This window comes from Parasteatoda tepidariorum, chromosome 9 (genome assembly GCF_043381705.1).
Source record: "Parasteatoda tepidariorum isolate YZ-2023 chromosome 9, CAS_Ptep_4.0, whole genome shotgun sequence".
Lineage (NCBI taxonomy): Eukaryota > Metazoa > Arthropoda > Arachnida > Araneae > Theridiidae > Parasteatoda > Parasteatoda tepidariorum.
This window is the reverse complement of record NC_092212.1, coordinates 59789690-59808206: the sequence shown is the minus strand read 5'-3', so window position 1 is coordinate 59808206 and position 18517 is coordinate 59789690. Positions and strand designations below refer to the sequence as shown.

At 32.0% G+C, this 18517-nt stretch overlaps 1 protein-coding gene across 1 annotated transcript in view; it reads right to left on the bottom strand.

Annotated features, from left to right (window-relative positions):
• Positions 1-18517, bottom strand: part of LOC107451820 (uncharacterized) — a 288244-nt gene that overhangs the window by 17618 nt on the left and 252109 nt on the right. Inside the window, exon 6 of the mRNA XM_016068055.4 lies at positions 3900-4009. Within this exon, the coding sequence (XP_015923541.2) occupies positions 3900-4009 (110 nt within the window). The remainder of the gene's footprint in view (positions 1-3899; positions 4010-18517) is intronic.

Below are 18517 nucleotides of genomic sequence, written 5' to 3'. Positions count from 1 at the left end.
TGGGACAAACTAGCCTTTGTGGAGGACTATTTCGATGGAACTATTCCTCATTTATGATACATGGTGTGGAAAACCACGAAAACCTTCCAAGGTTAGCCCGACAGCAAGGGAATTCAAACCCATGATCCATCTACCACTGAGGATATTTTACGTCAGCACTGTGGTCGGTGCGAGCCAGGATCAGAGTTAGTATCAGCCAGCTAACGCTGGGATTCGAACCTGGTGACTTCATGGCCTCAATCCTCTTTTCAAATGCTTTCAAAATAAAGTAGTCTTCCATTGATTAATACATTCGTAATTTATTTAATTTATAAATTCATGGTTCCACCAAAAGACGGTCTAACATTTAGGGTTCTGCAGCCGAAGAAAGAATTGGGAAACGCTGTTTAAAGAATCTGTAGGAAGCTGTTGCGAAGGTGAAAAAAAAGGAAACAAAGTCAGAGAAAAGCTGAAAGAAAATATGGCACACCAAAATCAGTAATTCAGATTCAGGTTAGTGAAAAAGTTAGTCCAAGAAATCAAGGAGTTGGATGCCAAACATAAAAATTAAATTTATTTGACAATTAAACGATAACAGGAACTTGTAGACTGTTTAGCTAAAGCAAGGATTAGTTAAGTCAGGCATGTTCTTTTGCACATTGTCGGACCATTATGTTAAAAAAAAAAATTTCACTTCTAATATTTTTGACAATGGAAAACCAGAGAGACATCTTTGTTTGTCTTTCGAAAAAGAACCAGGCACCACCATAAGCCATTGTACAGCATAGCAATGATGCCCGTTGGCTGAGTTGTAGCGCTTTGCGATCCCGTGGCACAGGTCCGGGGTTCTAACCTTGGACCGGGCAAGGTTGACTCAGCATTTCATTCATTCAATTGGAGGATAAAATGAGAACCAAGCATACTTAGCAACTAAACACTGGGGAGTTCCACGTTCGACTGACCATCTAACTGGAACATCTCCTTCGGCATCCCCGGAGGCCTAAGGTGAAGAAAACTGAGATAGGCACAGTAGGCCTTGGCCTTCCCCCTGGGATATCGCAGTACTGAGTTTAATTTAGATCATAGTGATTTATCTAGTGCTAGACCATATTAGTACTAGCATTATTCAAATTGTTGATACTGGGCCGGGGTAGCCTGGTTGCTCGGGCACTGGGCCTATGTCCAAGAGGAGTTCGTGGGTTCGATCCCGGCCGACCGAAGATGTGTGGTAAATGGTGACTGATGCACGTTAAATCTGTCGAGTCGCAAAGTCCTCCATGTTCCCATAACAAATCAATACCTCTGGGGGTACTGATACAGGAGTTTTCTTGTCTTTAGGATTGGTTCTAAATTAGAAGGCTACAGGAGTTAAACATCAGCACAGGGTTCTTGCTCAATTATTTCAAAAAAAAATTAGGACTTTTTTAGGACTAAGAAAAAAAAATTAGCACTTGATGTAAAGTAAAAATAACATACTTAATCTATACATAATATTAAAAATGTACAAATAAAGTGTTTAACGATTCATGAAGTAAAAATTACATAATTAATCTATACATGATGCAAATTACGGCTTAATTTTGTCACAATCTTTTTCCTCGATTTTCTTTTTTTGACTTAAGTCATTTAATATGTTTCTCATTTTTAGAACACACTTGCTTTTGCTTTCTGACATTAATTTTGGATTGATGCAAGCAACATTTCTAACAACAGAATAGTTTATTGGACATTTCTCTAGTAAAGTTTCTAACATTTTGGTGATAAACTTTCTGCAATCTTTCTTTATATTCATATGATCTCGGTCAGAAATAACTTTTGAGGCCAACAGCTGCTTTAAAATTTGGTCACCTTTAAAACCTACACTGATTTTTGTCAGAGAGACATAATTCTTTTCATCACAAAAATTAAAATGGCACAGTTTCTCCAGAGAATTTAAGTTTTCTATAGATTCTGGCTTCAGAATGTTATATAATTGCACACTATGTAATACCAAATCCTGGATATCTGCAGCAAAAAATGGTAAAAGTGGCCGATCTGCTTGATACAGTTTCAAAAATGGTGAAACTAGCTCCGACACATTTAAGAAAAAGTTCAGCTTAACAAGAATTAATTTGTCTTTTATTGCTTCTTGTAAAGTTAAAAAGGATTTACATTTCACTTTTCTAAACTTGCCAACATTTTTCACATAAGATTTCAGATCATTCCAAAGCAATATTGCTCTTTCAGCTGCAGGTGCATTTTCCAGCCAACGGTGGTTACAAAATTTTAGTGGTAATTTGTTCTCAGTTGATTGATTAATAAAATCTTCTTTTCTTGTGGGTGAATCTTTAAAAAGATAGAAGATTGAGCTCAGGATGGAACCAATGAGCCATTCTGTTTCAGACTCACCTTTGTAGAATGCATTATTTAAAATATGAAGCCCACAACTTCCTATTGCATTGCATTGAACACCATGTTCCTTTAACAAATCTTCTTGAATATTATTATAAAACTTCCAATTGACAGCAGGACCGTCCATAGAAATCTGCAATAATTTCTTCAGGTCTACATTTTTGACTGATGAATAAAAGCAGGCTAAAAGGTCATCTGCTGTAGAAAGGCCCAGAAAAGCTGATGTTAAGTATCGCGTCTCTACAATGTTCTTATCTGGGTTTCAAAAGTGGATATGTATATCCAACTGCTTCTGCTGTGTCGCTTTGTTCAAAGACTCATCAAAAAGCAATATATAAAACTTGGCATTATCAATGCACTTCAGAAGTAGCATGCTAAAATGAGGTGCAAGTCCAAAATGACAGAGATATGCACACTTAGATTCACTGCAGGCAAAATGACGTGCTATTGAACTGTCTGGAAACATTGTACTAAATAATTTTCCAGTGTCTTTGGAAGAATTGTAGGAGTAGTAGCTTTCTACAACTTTTAAAGCCCATAAAATCTCAGAAGAAAGAACTTCTTTCCCCAAAGCCCAAGAATCTTCTAAAAAGAAGGCAACAGAATTTAAGGATTTAGGGAATCCGACCGCTCAAAAAAATTTTCAAAACGCCAAAATGAAAAATATTTAGCACTTTTTTAGCACTCAGAAGAAATTTTAGCACTTTTTAGGCCCTAATAAAGTTGGGGAAAAATTTTAGCACTTTTTTAGGACATTTTTAGGATAGCAAGAACCCTGTCAGCAGTCGTGAACCCAAAATTGGGTCGGCTGTTCAACGACGGTTAAAATATAAAAAATGCTTATGCTAATTCAAAAGTTGAAGTAGACCATGGTGGTCAGAGCATAGAGCACTCGCCTCTCAATGAGGTAAAGGGGTTCGAATCCCAGCGATGTCAGTCGATAGGACTTTTGCACACGGCTTGTACCGACCATTGTGCTGACGAAACATATCATCAGTTGTAGAAGGATCATGGGTTAGAGTCCCCTTGCCGTCAATCTAACCGTGGGAGGTTTTCATCTCCATATAACGCAACTGCAGGCTAGTTCCATCAAAAAGTCTCCCACGAAGGCAAATTTCCCCAAATACTTGATCCAAGAGTTTACTTGTCTTCTGAATTGGATTCAAAATTACAAGGCAACGGAGTTTGGTAGTGGTAAACTCAAAATTGGGCCTGCTGTACAAAGACAGTTATAAAATAAAATAAAAAAGTTGAAGAAATTCAGAGCGTGATCTATTGGGGGAAGGCGCCTAGGCTTGCCTAACGATATGCATAATATACAAATATATTTTTATAATCTAATTTATCATTTTTATCGGAGTTTAAACATGTTGGACCTTTTGCGGAGATTCTTTCTTACAACAAAAACATAAAATACACAAAAGCAACGTTGACTAAATAAAGACAAATAGACCGTCTGAAAACACATTATGGCGTGAAAGAAGGGAGATGGGGGGGGGAAGAGAAGAGATAAAATGGATAGCACTTACGAAGCATCTGAATTTATCTTCATCCGCTTTGGCCACCCGGTGTTCCAGTTTGCCCACCAGGTAGCGCGTCGATCCCTCTTTCCACGTTGCCAAACACACTAGTTCTTCAGCTGGGGGAAAAAAGACAAAAAATAATCAATAAATTATATTCAGAAATAATGTTTTAAATATATAGCTCACAAATTCTTAAGTTTCAAAAGGCCAAAGATCTAAAAAAATAAGCAAAATGCTGGAACAACAGAATTATTTTACGATTTAGTGATGCAAATTAAATATATATTTATATAAATATAAATGTAATAAATAAATATATGAATCGTAATAAAGCGCGTTAATCGAATTAGGAAAATCAATAATTGACAATATTCTCATATATAAGATCTCTGCACATAACACGGGTGAACATGTTAAAAAATGTATGAGTACTCTCTTACATGATCTTTACACGTGCGTAAAACAGGTAAAAATATTACATTTAGTACATCTTGACTAATAATATCTACACATACTAATTTAACAATAGCCTCTTAAATAAAGTTAGTCCACATAAATCCGAAGAAAATACTCGATGATTAAACAGTATTTTCGAACATGAAATTCTCTACTCATATCAGAAATCTGAAAAAATTTTCCCTCTCATAATGTATTCTCCACCTTATTAATACATATAAGTATCCTTATATATGAAATCTCTACGTATACATCGGTTGAAATCGGTAGGAAGTCTCTACGCATACATAGGTTGAAATCAGGGCGAAATCTCAGAGCATACAACGGTCGGAATCAGTATGAAGTCTCTAAGAATACATAGGTCGAAAACGGTAGGAAGTCTCTACGCATACATAGGTTGAAATCAGGGCGAAATCTCAAAGCATACAACGGTCGGAATCAGTATGAAGTCTCTAAGAATACATAGGTCGAAAACGGTATGAAGTCTCTACGCATACATAGATTGAAATCAGGGCGAAATCTCAAAGCATACAACGGTCGGAATCAGTATGAAGTCTCTAAGAATACATAGGTCGAAAACGGTAGGAAGTCTCTACGCATACATAGGTTGAAATCAGGGCGAAATCTCAAAGCATACAACGGTCGGAATCAGTATGAAGTCTCTAAGAATACATAGGTTGAAATCAGGGCGAAGTCTCTATGCATACATTGGTTGAAATCAGGGCGAAATATCTAAGCATACAACGGTTGAAATCAGTACGAAGTCTTTAAGAATACATAGGTTGAAATCGGTATGAAGTTTCCACGCATACGTCGATTGAAATTAGTGCGAAATCTCTACGCATACAACGGTTGAAATCAGTATGAAGTCTCTAGGAATACATAGGTTGAAATCGGTATAAAGTTTCTAAGCATTGTGATATCTCCCTAACCACAACTGAACAGAAACGAACTGCGCATGCGTAATAGTCAGTCAGTCGGTGATTTTTAAGCGAGTAAGTCGCAGGAGATCCTATCCTCTCTGCTATAGAGTCATGAATGAAAATTTGTGTGTGTTTCTTATTTTTGTTTTTGTTATGTTTAAATAAATTGTTTTTGTTTATAATCATGTTTGTCTGTATGTTTGTTGAGAAATACGTTACAGCATACATCGATTGAAACCAGTATGAAGTTTGTCGCTACGCATACATCGGTTGAAATCAGTATTAAATTTCAACGCATATATCGGTTGAAATCGGTATGGAAGTCTATCAGATGAAAACAGTATGAAGTTTCTACGCATACATCGGCATATACAATTAAGAAAAATTCACAAATAAATAAATACTTTTTTAAGTTTTACATATAAAAATAATATAAACATTTAGTAAGAAAACAGTACACTCAAACTTGATGTTACTATTACGCATAACTTTCATAAAAATATATCCAGCAACGAAAAGTATTCTCATATTTAAGGTCTCTACTACGCATAAATCGGATGAAAAATATTTAGTCACGGAAAAGTGTTCTTACATCTAAGGTTTCACTAAGCATAAATCAGGTGGAAAAAAAATATCAGTAACAGAAAAGTATTCTTATAATTAAGGTCTCTACTACGCATAAACCAGATAAAAAATATTCAGTAACGAAAAAGTAAGTCATACTTTAGGTATTAAAAAGTAGGCTTTTAAAAGTATTCACTCCTAAAAAGTAACCTCATTCTTTCGGACTCTGCTACGCATAAACCAAATTAAAAATATTCTGGAAACGAAAAAGTATTCTCCTACTTTAGATATTAAAAAGCATGTTTTAAAAAGTATTTATTCCTAAAAAGTATTTCTAACGGAGTGATTTTCTATTATCAAAGAATTCCGTGAAAAATAACGAAAAGTATTTTGATTATTCTACTACGCGAAAATCCAATGATAAATACTCTTGATCTTTTTCATTAAATATATCTTTGATTATATAAAGGCGTTAAAAGTCACAACTCTAAAAACAATAATAATAATAAAAAATAAATAAAAACCATATCAAGTTATCAACACAATCATAGTAATATTTTTTTTTCCGAAAGAAAAAAAATAATATTTGAATAATAAATGAGAAAAACTTTCCATACACTTTTAATATTAATCTGCGTGAAAAAGAGGGGATTAAATTTTGACGCACTCAATAAAATATGCGGGAAAAAAAAGAGTGTGTAAGTTAAGAGTAGATTCTACATAGAATACGTGCAGAAAAAAAAATGCTATTCGGTGAAAAAACTGAAATCAAAACTACGGTAGTTCAGTGAAAAAATTGAGCAAAAAACCTTAAAGATAATTTGTTGGAAAAAAGAATCGAAAAAATTAATGGAAATTAATCGTACTTGATTTAAATCTCCACTTTTCATTCAATACTTAACGCAGTGAAAGGGATTAAATCCAAAAAAATATATATATCGGTGGAAAAAAAACTTAGTTTTTTTTCCTCCCTAAATGAAGGTAATTAACTTTGAGTGGAATGGTAAAATTTACCGTTTTGTTATTTTCTAGGCATTCTAAGGAAAAAGCATCATAAAAGCTGGGATATATTAGAGCCACATTGAAAATAAAATAAAACAAACAATAGAACAAGAACCAGGCTAATGTTAATGTCCATGGGACATTTTTGCACCCAAGTGTTCCTCAACACTGTTTCATGAGAGGTACTTTATAAGGTCCCTAAACTTTCTATTAAATAACAGAAACATGTATACGGACATCGTGGCGTCGTTCAACAAAAGCGCTCTTCTAAATTATTTAAAAATGTGGCTTATCATTATATTACCCTAAGCCATTCAATTCATAAATCCCAAATAACATGAATATAAGGCCGGGATAGCCTGATCGGTAGGGCGCTGGACCCATGCCCGAGAGTTCGATCCCCGTCGGCCGAAGACTCCCTGTGTAGTAAATGGTGACTGATGCACGTTTAATATGTCGAGTCGCAAAGTCCTCCATGTTCCCATAACAAATCAATACCTCTGGGGGTACTGATACAGGAGTTTCCTTGTCTTCTGGATTGGTTCAAGATTAGGTCGGCTGTTCAACAACAGATATAAAAAAAATATTAAAAAAATAACATGAATAATTTTATTCAGTGTATATAATACTTAATGTAAATATATATTATTATAACTTATATTATAAAGTGCTATTTAATATTAGTTATAATAATATTTAATGTTAGTTACTCCACTAAAAGAAAAATACATAACATTGACAATCAAAAATTTATTTACCGGTTTTTAATTCTCACGTTCAAATTGCAACTCAAATCAATCAAAAAATAAAAAAAAAAGATATTGATTTTTAAAAGTTTAACTTTTACATTTACAAGATCGCTTATGGCCAACGAGATAATGGTTTACGCATTTCGGAACCCTGGTGCCAAATTAAAGCATTTTTGTCAATTTCTTTTCTGGTTTTAAAACATTAAATTACTGGTTTTAAATACCTTACCAAGTAACTGTGATTGAGAACACGATTGATTTACAATATAGCAACAACGTTCGGATATTGCTTTTTTACATGTTCTCGATTGAAGAAAATTTTTTATCAGGGTAACGGAAGTAATAGTTTAAATGTTGATTTTATTTCCTCTCCATTTAAGTTGTAATGCTGGAAAGTTTCGATAAAAGTAAGTAGATGGCGCCACAATCGTGATATTTTTGAGTCGAAATAGAGAACAAGAAAAACTAAGAAAAAGAACAGAAAGCATAACGAAATCGAAGTTTTCATCATTTTTTTTTTTTACTAAAATAAAAAAGTTACATCGATTTAAAAGCAAACGGACAATTAGCTAACATTAAAAAATTTTTAATTAGCATTTCACTTTGCCGTTTGCAATTAGTTTAATGTATTATTTTTTACACTTAAAAAATGGAAAAGAATATTTTCGTTACAGCAGTGTTACTAAAATCATAACAAGACGGCATAAAAAAAAATAATTAAAAAAGGGATTGGAGCTATTATAAGTCAATAGATGGATTTCTTAAATTAGCAGAATGAAAGCAAATAAATCATAATTCAGTTACGACATTTAAGTGATAAAATGACATTGCCTAAGCAAACAAAACCTCTCATAAAAAGATATAATAACTGCAAATGTTTAGTTAAGCTAAGAGACTGTTTCATAAATTTTACACACTATTATACCACGAGTTTCCTGTTATAAAAGAAGATAAACAACTCATTCACGCACTTTTTTTCATTTTTGAAAAAACAATGACCAAACCAGAATTTTTTTTCACTAGCTTTCAAACTTACTTTAAGTTTTAACAGAAATAATGAAACAAGTTAACAGTTTTAAATATTGTTAAAATGCTTTTTACTCCATATTTTTGAAAGAGGTTTTTTGTTACGGAAAAAAAAACTATTTAAAAAACTATTTACTAAAGTTGAATTTACAATAAAAGTTAACGAATTAGTTAAAAAGTTTATGAATTTATAAATAAACAAAGGTAAATTAATGCATACCAAAGGTTACGTGTTAAGGTTCGCACAAAATGTATCAAATTTCAACAATTATTATTTTTCTTTTTTAAAAAATTATTTTACATATCTATTCAAAATATAGATAACCATTATAGTATTATTATTTAATATTCATTTGGAATTTGAAAAATAAATAAAAATAAGGTGTCTGCAAAAAAAAAACCCCACTTTTTTTAAAAAGTCTTTACGGCTAAACTTTCCAGAATCATTAAGTTTATTAAAAGAAAGCTTTATTTTTAAACCACTATAACTATCATGTTGAGCTTTACATTTATTGTCTTTCATTTATTGAGCTTTTAAATTGATTGATATTTTAAACATTTATGAATTTTTTATATAAAAATATCGCCTACCCTAATGAAAAAATTATAAAACCAATGAATAATTCCTAACTTTTGCACATCTTTGCAACTTTTTAAATTTTGAAAAACTAGATAAGTTTTGCATTTTTAGAAAGTTGTAGATTTTCGTTATTTTGCGTTGTTTTCATAATTAGCATGGAAAAAGTTGGCAATAGTTGGATAAAATTAGATGTAATAGTTACAATATACAATACAGTTCTGAAAATAACACATTATTTGCTGAAAAGTGTAAAAGCAACGGTATTCAAAAACAGCTTTTTATCTCAGAAAACCAAGCATTAAATTAAGGCAGAAAATGTGAGTTTTACTTAAAAATATGTATTTTAAAAGAAAGTAAACTCATAAATGTGATAATATATATTTTTATTTCAATAAATTAAACTTAATTAGTATTTTTTTTAGTAATTTTAATTAAAAGGATAAATTTTAACTTTCAGCATTTTTTGCTTATTGTAAGATACCTTTTATTTGGCATAAAACTGCCCCAAAATATTACTAGAATGAAATTCAGGATCAAATAACGGTATAAAGAAACAAAACTTGGGGTGCATCTTTCGTAAAATCTATTTCACTCTAAAATATCATACAGTAATTTTTACAGTAATATTTATTTCATTAGAGTGATCCAGTAATTTTATGGTAGTTATTACTAAAAAATTACGGTACATTCGATGTTTTGTTCCGTAATATGTTACGTAATTTGTAACACGTAGTGTAAAGTACCAGCACGCAGAGTGCCCGTACTTGTTATAGTAATTTGCTCCAAAATTTTTTACTATTTCTTATGATTTTCCGTTGTAATTAAAAATCACGACCAACAAGAGTAAAGCAAGTTGTATTTCTGCCTTGAAATTTTATTTTATTTTATAACCGTCGTTGAACAGCCGACCCATTTTTAGGTATACGATTACTAATGTTCAACGCAGTAGCCTTGTAATTTTGAACCCAATCAAGAAGACAAGGGAACTCCTGGAACAAACATCGGGTGAAATTTGTCTTCGTGGAAGACATTTTAATGGAACAAACCTGCATTTGCGTCTCATGGAGCGGAAGGCCGCGAAAACCATTCACGGTTAGCCTGACGGTAAAGGGACTCTTACCCATGATCCGTCTACCACTGAGGATATTTTACGTCAGCACTGTGGTAAAAAAGCATGCCAACAGAAAAAAAAAATTCTAAAATATTTTAAGCGATAAAATCATATCAAATATTGTCTAATACTAATATATTGGACGTTGGGTTTTTGATGGATTAAAGCTAAAGCCTAATTAAAGGCATTACTCGATAATAAAACTAAAAATGCATTTTAACATAATTTTACCAATACTTCGTAACTCTAAAATTAGTAAGCTAACTTCATTTAAATTAAAAAACCAGAATGCAACAGACATTTCTTAAAACAATAATAACAAGAAAACAAAGATTTAACTAAAGTAAATAACTTTTGAGAAATCTAATTGTTTTTTTTAATACCATTTTGTTACACATGAAACTCTTTACAAAGAAATTTAAAATCGGCAGGAATAAGCGAAAACTATCGAAATGTCGACATCTTTATTAAACAGAGCAGCGCAATGCGGAGACGTGAGCGAATCATTTCATTCGGCTTTAGAAGATTTGTCAGAAGAATACAATGCAAACAAAAGGAATTCGATTTTTTTTTTAAAAATATAAACGAAGATATTTCAGAAACACTTCAAACAAAGGCTTTCCAAAATAAAAACTCTTTTACTTTAGAAAAGAACAAAAGCACATGCAAACTTAATTTTAAGTCGTTTTAGATAGAAGCAAAATATTCTTCAATGTAAACATCCACGCGGGAACGATGTTCCTAACATTTCAAGTTGAAGACGTGACGCAGACGATTTTTTCTTATCTTCAATTTTTAGTGGCAATGCCAGGTGCTGTTGTATCTGAATTAAGACCGTTTATTCTTCAGCTCTGGCAACGAAAAATGATGTTATTTTTTTCCTCACTCCTCCTAAGCTTCCCCCCCCCTCAACTTCTGTCTTTTTCTTTCACATTTCGAAATCAGGCCTGTATAGTGACAGGCCTTCTTGCTTGAAGAGCCTGAGTCTTAATAAAATAAAAATTGTCAACAGTGATACAGAGGCACGTTCTTCAAATTCAGCTTCTCTAGACGCAAGAAACTGTCGTTGAATTACGACTGGCTTTTATTTCATTTTTTCTTCCTATTCGCCCTATTATTAATTTTTTATTTCATTTCCATCAACTGTAACTGCAACTTTCTTTCAAAAGTAACATTTTTCTTTCTTATTTCAAAACCTGGAAAGTCTCTGAGAGTAGGAAGCTCTTGAGTTGAGATTAGATTTATATATTTGTAGTGAAATTTAGACGCTAAGCACATTCACAAGTTAAGATTTTTCTTTTTTCTTCTTCTTTTTTTTTTTGACTTGTAGAAATATTTTGGACCAACGCGAGTAATAAAATTAGAAAAAAAATATGCACTCTATTAAAAGGGAAATATATTCATAAGCCCAACAAATTGAATATTTTTATTTTATTCATTTAATTTTTTTATCATTTTCTGCCAAATGTTAATGAGAAAATGTGTACAGGATTTTTTGTTCACTGTTTTGATGGTTGTTAGCCGTGTTATAGTAATGGAGTGCTAGTACACCTTTAAATACAAAATGATAAGAGGAAAAATAACGATTGTTTTGGTAGCTTAAATGCTTCTAATTCTCGTTCATAAATTTGTCTTCAAAATTTCGACGAAACTTTTTCGTCTCTTCGTGAATTTTGTCCTTAAAACACATTTCAGTTATCTATTCCATTGATTCGCACTTAATTTTTTAGGAATTAACTAACTTTTAATCAACAATAAATTTTTTACGAAGATCTCAAACTGATCAAAGCATTTATTTCCTCTATTTCTCTAATTTTTACAAATTTGTCTTTGGTGGATTTTTTCTATGGATTTTATCCAAAAGCACACTTAGCAATTTTTCGTTTCCTTGTGCTTTGTTCCTGAATAAAGTATTGGGAGAAGTTAGCTTTCATGCAGAACTTCTTCGGTAGAACTAACCCGTACGTGGAGTGGGAAAACACGAAAACCTCCCACGGTTAGCCTAACGGCAAGGGGTCTCTAACCCATGCTCCGTCTTCCACTAAGGGTATTTTACATCAGTCCTGTGATCAGTGGAACCGGATGCGAAATTCTAATCGATCAGCCATGGCGGGGATTCGAACCTGAGTGATCTCATTGGCATGCAAGCGCTCTATTCCTTGATCCATCACGGCCCAGTTGATATTAATTGACCAAAATAGTCGCAAGAGCAAATGAGGTAATATTACAAAAAAATATTAAAAATAGCTATAGACAAAATTACAAAACTTAATTTTGTATAAATTTATGGAAAAGACTGATCTAATTTCGAAAATCTCAATAATTTTAACAAATAATGATTTAAAATACTATGCATGCATTGATACAGATTCTAACGGCCATTTAACTCAAACAGTACGTTTACGTAATTAATGCTAGCGAAATATTATCACCAAGCATGCCATTAAAAATCAAACATAGATTATGATTATTATTTTCTAAGTTCAAAATATTTTCGTGAATTTGGATGCAATTACATTTGATTTATGTGGAAAAATTATCACTATTTGACTTATATGCAAATACGTAGACATTTTCACAGACGGCTGGAGCCAAAATGACTCCATCGAACATTATTTACCCGCCACATTTATTTAAACCACCACTAATGTTCTCCCTAAGCAATTCTAGAATGGTGGCCCCGCACTGCCTACCCTTTGAGCCCCCTATAAAAGCGTCTCTTCGCCTTTTTGTTAAAATAGGCCGCCATCCCTTAAAAACACTGCCTTTCTTATTCATATTTCATTTTGAAAAAAATTAACTCACTGTTTAAATAATAATTACACGCTGGTAAAATAATGGGTTTATAGGTTTAATTCTGATTACTATTACAAATATTTACTTTGTTAGGATTATTCTTAACTGATTTAATTTTTATAAGTATCTCTCTTTTCGGGGGGGGGGAATAATATATTTTGAAATGATCTTAAAATTATTTTTTTAATAAATAACTTTCTTTTAGAAAAAAAAATGCACCTTTAAATGTTGATTTTGTTATTCTCAGTTTAAATTATAGAAAAAAGCTTTCAAGTTGTTTTTTCAACTAATCGTTTTTTTTTTGTTTACTTTTTTTTGAAAAAAATTTATGCACAGAAATTGTCTTTTTACGTGTCTTTAATTATTTTTTAGATACTACAAATTTTTCTCTTATTTTGACAATGAGTGAGTGTTATTTTTTGAAATGCACACATAAAATAGTACAAGAGGGTAATTTAAAAATTGTTGAGGATCAAATTCAGTTATTACATAAAATTACACAATTTGATAAATTTTCACGGTGTTAAGTGAGTGCCCTTTCAAAACTCAAAGTGCCCTTTTTCTGAGAGCGCTCTGCCTTTTCTTATTCCTAGGGAGAATTCTGCATCACATTTAAATAAAATTAAATAATATATAATTGCACTTTAAATCTAAACAGTAGGGGAGAGTGGGGTCAATTGGAACAGGGCACGATTGTAACAGAGCAAAAATTTCGAGTGTCAGATTCTAGATTTGGTTCCTAGGTGGCGAACAAGGTGTATTTAATAAATCTGCATGTGCATCCCTGCTGGCAACCATTCTTATGTACTTTTGAAAGAGTTACATCACAAAAGATATTTTCACGCTACGTAAGTACTTTTTTTAATATTAGAATATGGTATTGTAACAAAGTAGTTTTGTTTAAATAAATAAAAATTATTAACCGAATATGTAAGTGGACACCTTAATTAACATTTCAGAAAAAAAATTAGTTTTGTTAATTAACTAGCATTGTATTTAACAAATGAAGCTGAAATGGTGTCTTGGGGACGATTGTAACAGCTGAAAATAAATAATCTTATGTTTACGAACTATTACTTAGCTCTTTAAGAACCACCAACAGTTTCCTATATCATTTATATTATGTTGCATGTGCATTATTTTATTTGTCACCTTTCACAGCATAAATTAAAATTTTTAACCCCTTAAAGTTAAAAGTTTAACCCTTTAGGTCTCTGCTCATTATTATTTTTACTCCTAAAATATCACTACTATTTTGATCAATAAAAAAATATATCACAACTATGATAATATGTATAATTAACTATGTTTTAGTTGAATTTATGAACTGTTACAATTGACCCCGTAAGTGGGGACAATTGTAACAAGTGCACGACTGTCAAAAATTGTTAATAACTAATATAATAACATTTAAAATAAGTTATTTATTTTTTTTCCAGTAGAGGATAGTCTACTTTACTCGTCTGTCAATTAATATTAATAATATATTGGATTTTTTGTTAGTTAAAAATAGTTAAGTAAAAATTGTTACAATTGATCCCACTCTCCCCTACGCATTTGGTTCATGGAACAACATTTCGAATACTTTAAACTAACATTCTTAAATATGGTGCCATGCGAACTATAATGTGAGCATTTAACACTATAATAATGATACAGACGAATTACTATTGCAATTATGCATAGGTTATGATACATAAAATCTGCCGTCGGTTTCGGTATTTTTGAAGAAAAATGCAGTGCTATAAATTAAAGCAATCAAAATGATGTAATCGCGTAAATCGACAAACATGTTAAATTTGTAATCACGATAAATAAAACATCATATTGTTGGCATTGGTTATAATATCCTCAACTAGTAAATGATTTATTTAATAGTGCAAAGCGTTCGTAATATGACGCAAAAAAACTATGTAATAATAAGAAGCATCTGTAAAATAGTACAAAATGTCTGTATAATAATACAAAGTTTTTTTTCCAATAGTGCAAAGCTTCTGTTTATTAGCTCGTAGTTTAAGAGCACAATAACCGTTAAATAGTAGCGCAAAGTATCTAAATAATGGTTTGAGGTACCTAATTAATAGCGTAAAGTATTATTTTAATGGTGCAAAATAGTTGTTAAATAGGGCGAGGTGCAAATTTAATAGTGCGAATCATATGTAATGAAATGGAAAATATATGCTTTATACGTTTAAGAGTTTTAAAGTAATAAAAATTAAAAATATTATTTGGTGATTTAAAAACTTCATTAGCTTCAAAATATTGAAGATGGTAATACAAGTTGATTAGTTTCAAGCGCTTAAAAATAGGCGCTCATTTTTAAGAATTTGCCAGACGTACATTAAGAAACAAAAGTGTTTTAAGACAGAAAACGTCATATTGCCTATGAAAAAATGGAAAATAAAGGTTAAAAAAAAACTAAAAAAACAAGGGAGTGGAAAGTGAAGAAAAGGTGATAAAAACTATAAAAACCGCAGTGACCAAGATATGCAAATCAGGGCGCAAAATACATTTCCACCCGCTATGGCCAGGTGGCTATAAGTTCAAGTTGTTAAAAAAGAAATCGGCATTCATATGAATGAAACAAGATTCCTGGGCATGAAGATGAGCTGAAGTGACAAAGGGAAAATGAATTTTTGCATTATTGAAATAGAATTTAAGCCCAAGATTCATTCATACTCAAGCCAAAATTCATATTCATTTAGCAATTATAACCATTTAGCAATGTTTTTTAATATAAAGGTGTCATTTATTTTTATGTTAATTATATTTGGCTATAGTTTCTTTCTTAATTAAAATAAATTGTCAATTTGATTAAAGTAATTGTCAAAGAGAATATGATGCGTACACATAAGCAAATAATTATCCCCTCCTGCATGGCGCTGATTATTATTGCACAATTTTCTAATTATTATTAACTTTTTTTCCAATGCCCACATGGGGAATGACCTTTCGTCAAACAGGCATCAGAAGGGCAGATTTGTTGGCCACTCTTTCAGGAGCACTGTATTAGGTGGGCCAACGTTGCTCCCACAGTAAGGTCAGACAGTACAGAGAGAAAGAAAGAACATCCATGTCTTGCCCGTGATTCGAACCCAGAACCATTCTGATTTAAGGCCAGTTTCCTGACCCCTACAAAGTCGGGTGGGCTTATCATCAAAGGTCAAAGGAAATAACGGGAAAATAAATGTCTTAATAATTTAAAAAAAAAAAAATACTTAACCCATTAGAGTTAAAGAAAATCAGGATATATTATTAACCAAGTTGTTCATTTAAAATGAAGGTAAATTATAGTAGGGGAATGATATGAATTAAGAACAATGATAAATTTATACATGCAGGGGTCTGTTCAGACATTTTGTAAAAGGTCCGTTTTTCGTGAAATAGTGAAAAAATTACTCACATTCTTTCAACCAGGGTCCGCTTTCATGAATTTGTGCAAATAGGGTCCGGTAATTGCAAAAAACCTTTTCAAAGAGTTCTTAAATTGTAAATAGATACAAGATTCAGTACTGTAAAATTTTAATAAAAAAAATTAAATTTTCAAAACTAAACAGCAACTGCTGCTTCTAAATTAGAGATGCAACATACAAATATTTGGTATTTAACCTATACTGCTGAAAGCAGAATATTCATTTCGGACGAATAATGGAAGAATCGTCTGCCGAAGACAAAAACGTAATTCGTTCACATCCATCTTTCTTGTTTTCTGCACTGGGAAGGGTTTATTCAATTAACAAAACAATAATGAAGATAAACAAATTTGTGAAAGGTCCGATTAACCCTTTGTATCACCGCGTTACAGATCTGCAACATACACGAAAATTCAATCCTATAATGAGCTAGATTTACCTAAAAAATCGAACCAAATTCAGGTAAAGAAAATATTGCAAACTCGGGGGAACCAAGTTTGGTGCAGCTACAAGAATTGTTCCACGACATAATTGCAGGAAATCCAATTTTTTTACAACAATCCCCTTGATTGTATATTTGACCAAGGAGGGATTGAAAAATGTGGTGTGAGACTTTGTTACCATAAAAACAACAATTTCAAAATTTTTCACATGAAGTTTTAAATATATTGGAATTTTTGTGCTATTTTTCACGATATTGGAGATGTTCAACAAATGCTTTTTATCAATAAATTTTTAATTTCAAGGTCTTAATTTTTTCATTATTTTTTACACGCTTAATATGATGTATTCTAACATCCGCGTAAATATTTCATAAATCAGAGTTGTTGAGTTACAAAGGGTTAAAAGAAAAATCATTTTGTGAAGGGTCCGTTAACGGACCCAAATTTCTTCTAAACAGACCCCTGATATGTATTTCGAATTTAATACACATTTAAAAATAGCAACAAGAGAGATCGATTTTGAAAAAAAGTGCTTAGAGAAGAAACCTTACTGGATTGAAACAAACCCGGGAGAAGAAAAAAAAAAGTACAATAAACGAGGTGACTGACAAATTTCTATTTTTAAATGTGTCCCAATGCCACGATGAGCGTCATTGCTTCGAAGTCAGAGCCAAGAAACCTCAAAACGAATTGTTTCGCTTGTAATTTTAGAATAGCACAACATAAACACACAGTTACTTGAATAATGAGACCGTTTTTAAATGAAAATATTTATTTTGTTTGCTGTAGATCGTAATGAACTTCGTCTTTATAAACACGGGATACGAAGTTGTAAATTAAACTACTTTTTTTTATGAGTTATAAATTTCATAAACATTACGAGAGAGAAAAAAAAAAGCAGGCGTATAAAAGAAAAAAGCATTTCCAATCGTTTTCTTTAACACGTAAAAACTGGATCTGTACTGGATGCTTAAATTTCGCGAAAATTTCTTTGTTTTTGACAAATCGTTTCCTGGTATTATGCTCCGAGCAAAAATTTCTTCAAAGTGACGAATCGTCATTCCTTGAGGGAACTAATTTCGTCACAATTGAAGAAATATTTCGTCATAAAAACTTGTGGTGCCTATTATATCTCACTTATCTAATAGACACTTTATCGTGGGCACCATATATATGGATTCGCCATAAAACACAAGGACAGATAGAACAGAGAGATTAATTACACACATGCCCAGAGCGGGATTAGAACCCGAGATCTTCCCCTGGCACGAAGCCAATTCCTTGACCAACATACAGTCTACTGGCTAGTTTGGTCACTTCATTTTCGATTGTCTAGTCTCCATTCAAGTTTCATCGTTATATTTAACAATCTCCTACAATGCATTGCGATGAGGTTCCGAGATGAGGAAACATTTTCGTCATGTATTTGACGCGTCACAAATCACGTGATTTCGTGACGAAATGATAAGGGGAAACTTCATCTCCATACATAAAAATGTAACTGAAATACTAAATATCATATTACATTATAATGCAACTGAATTTTTTTTCAATAAATTAT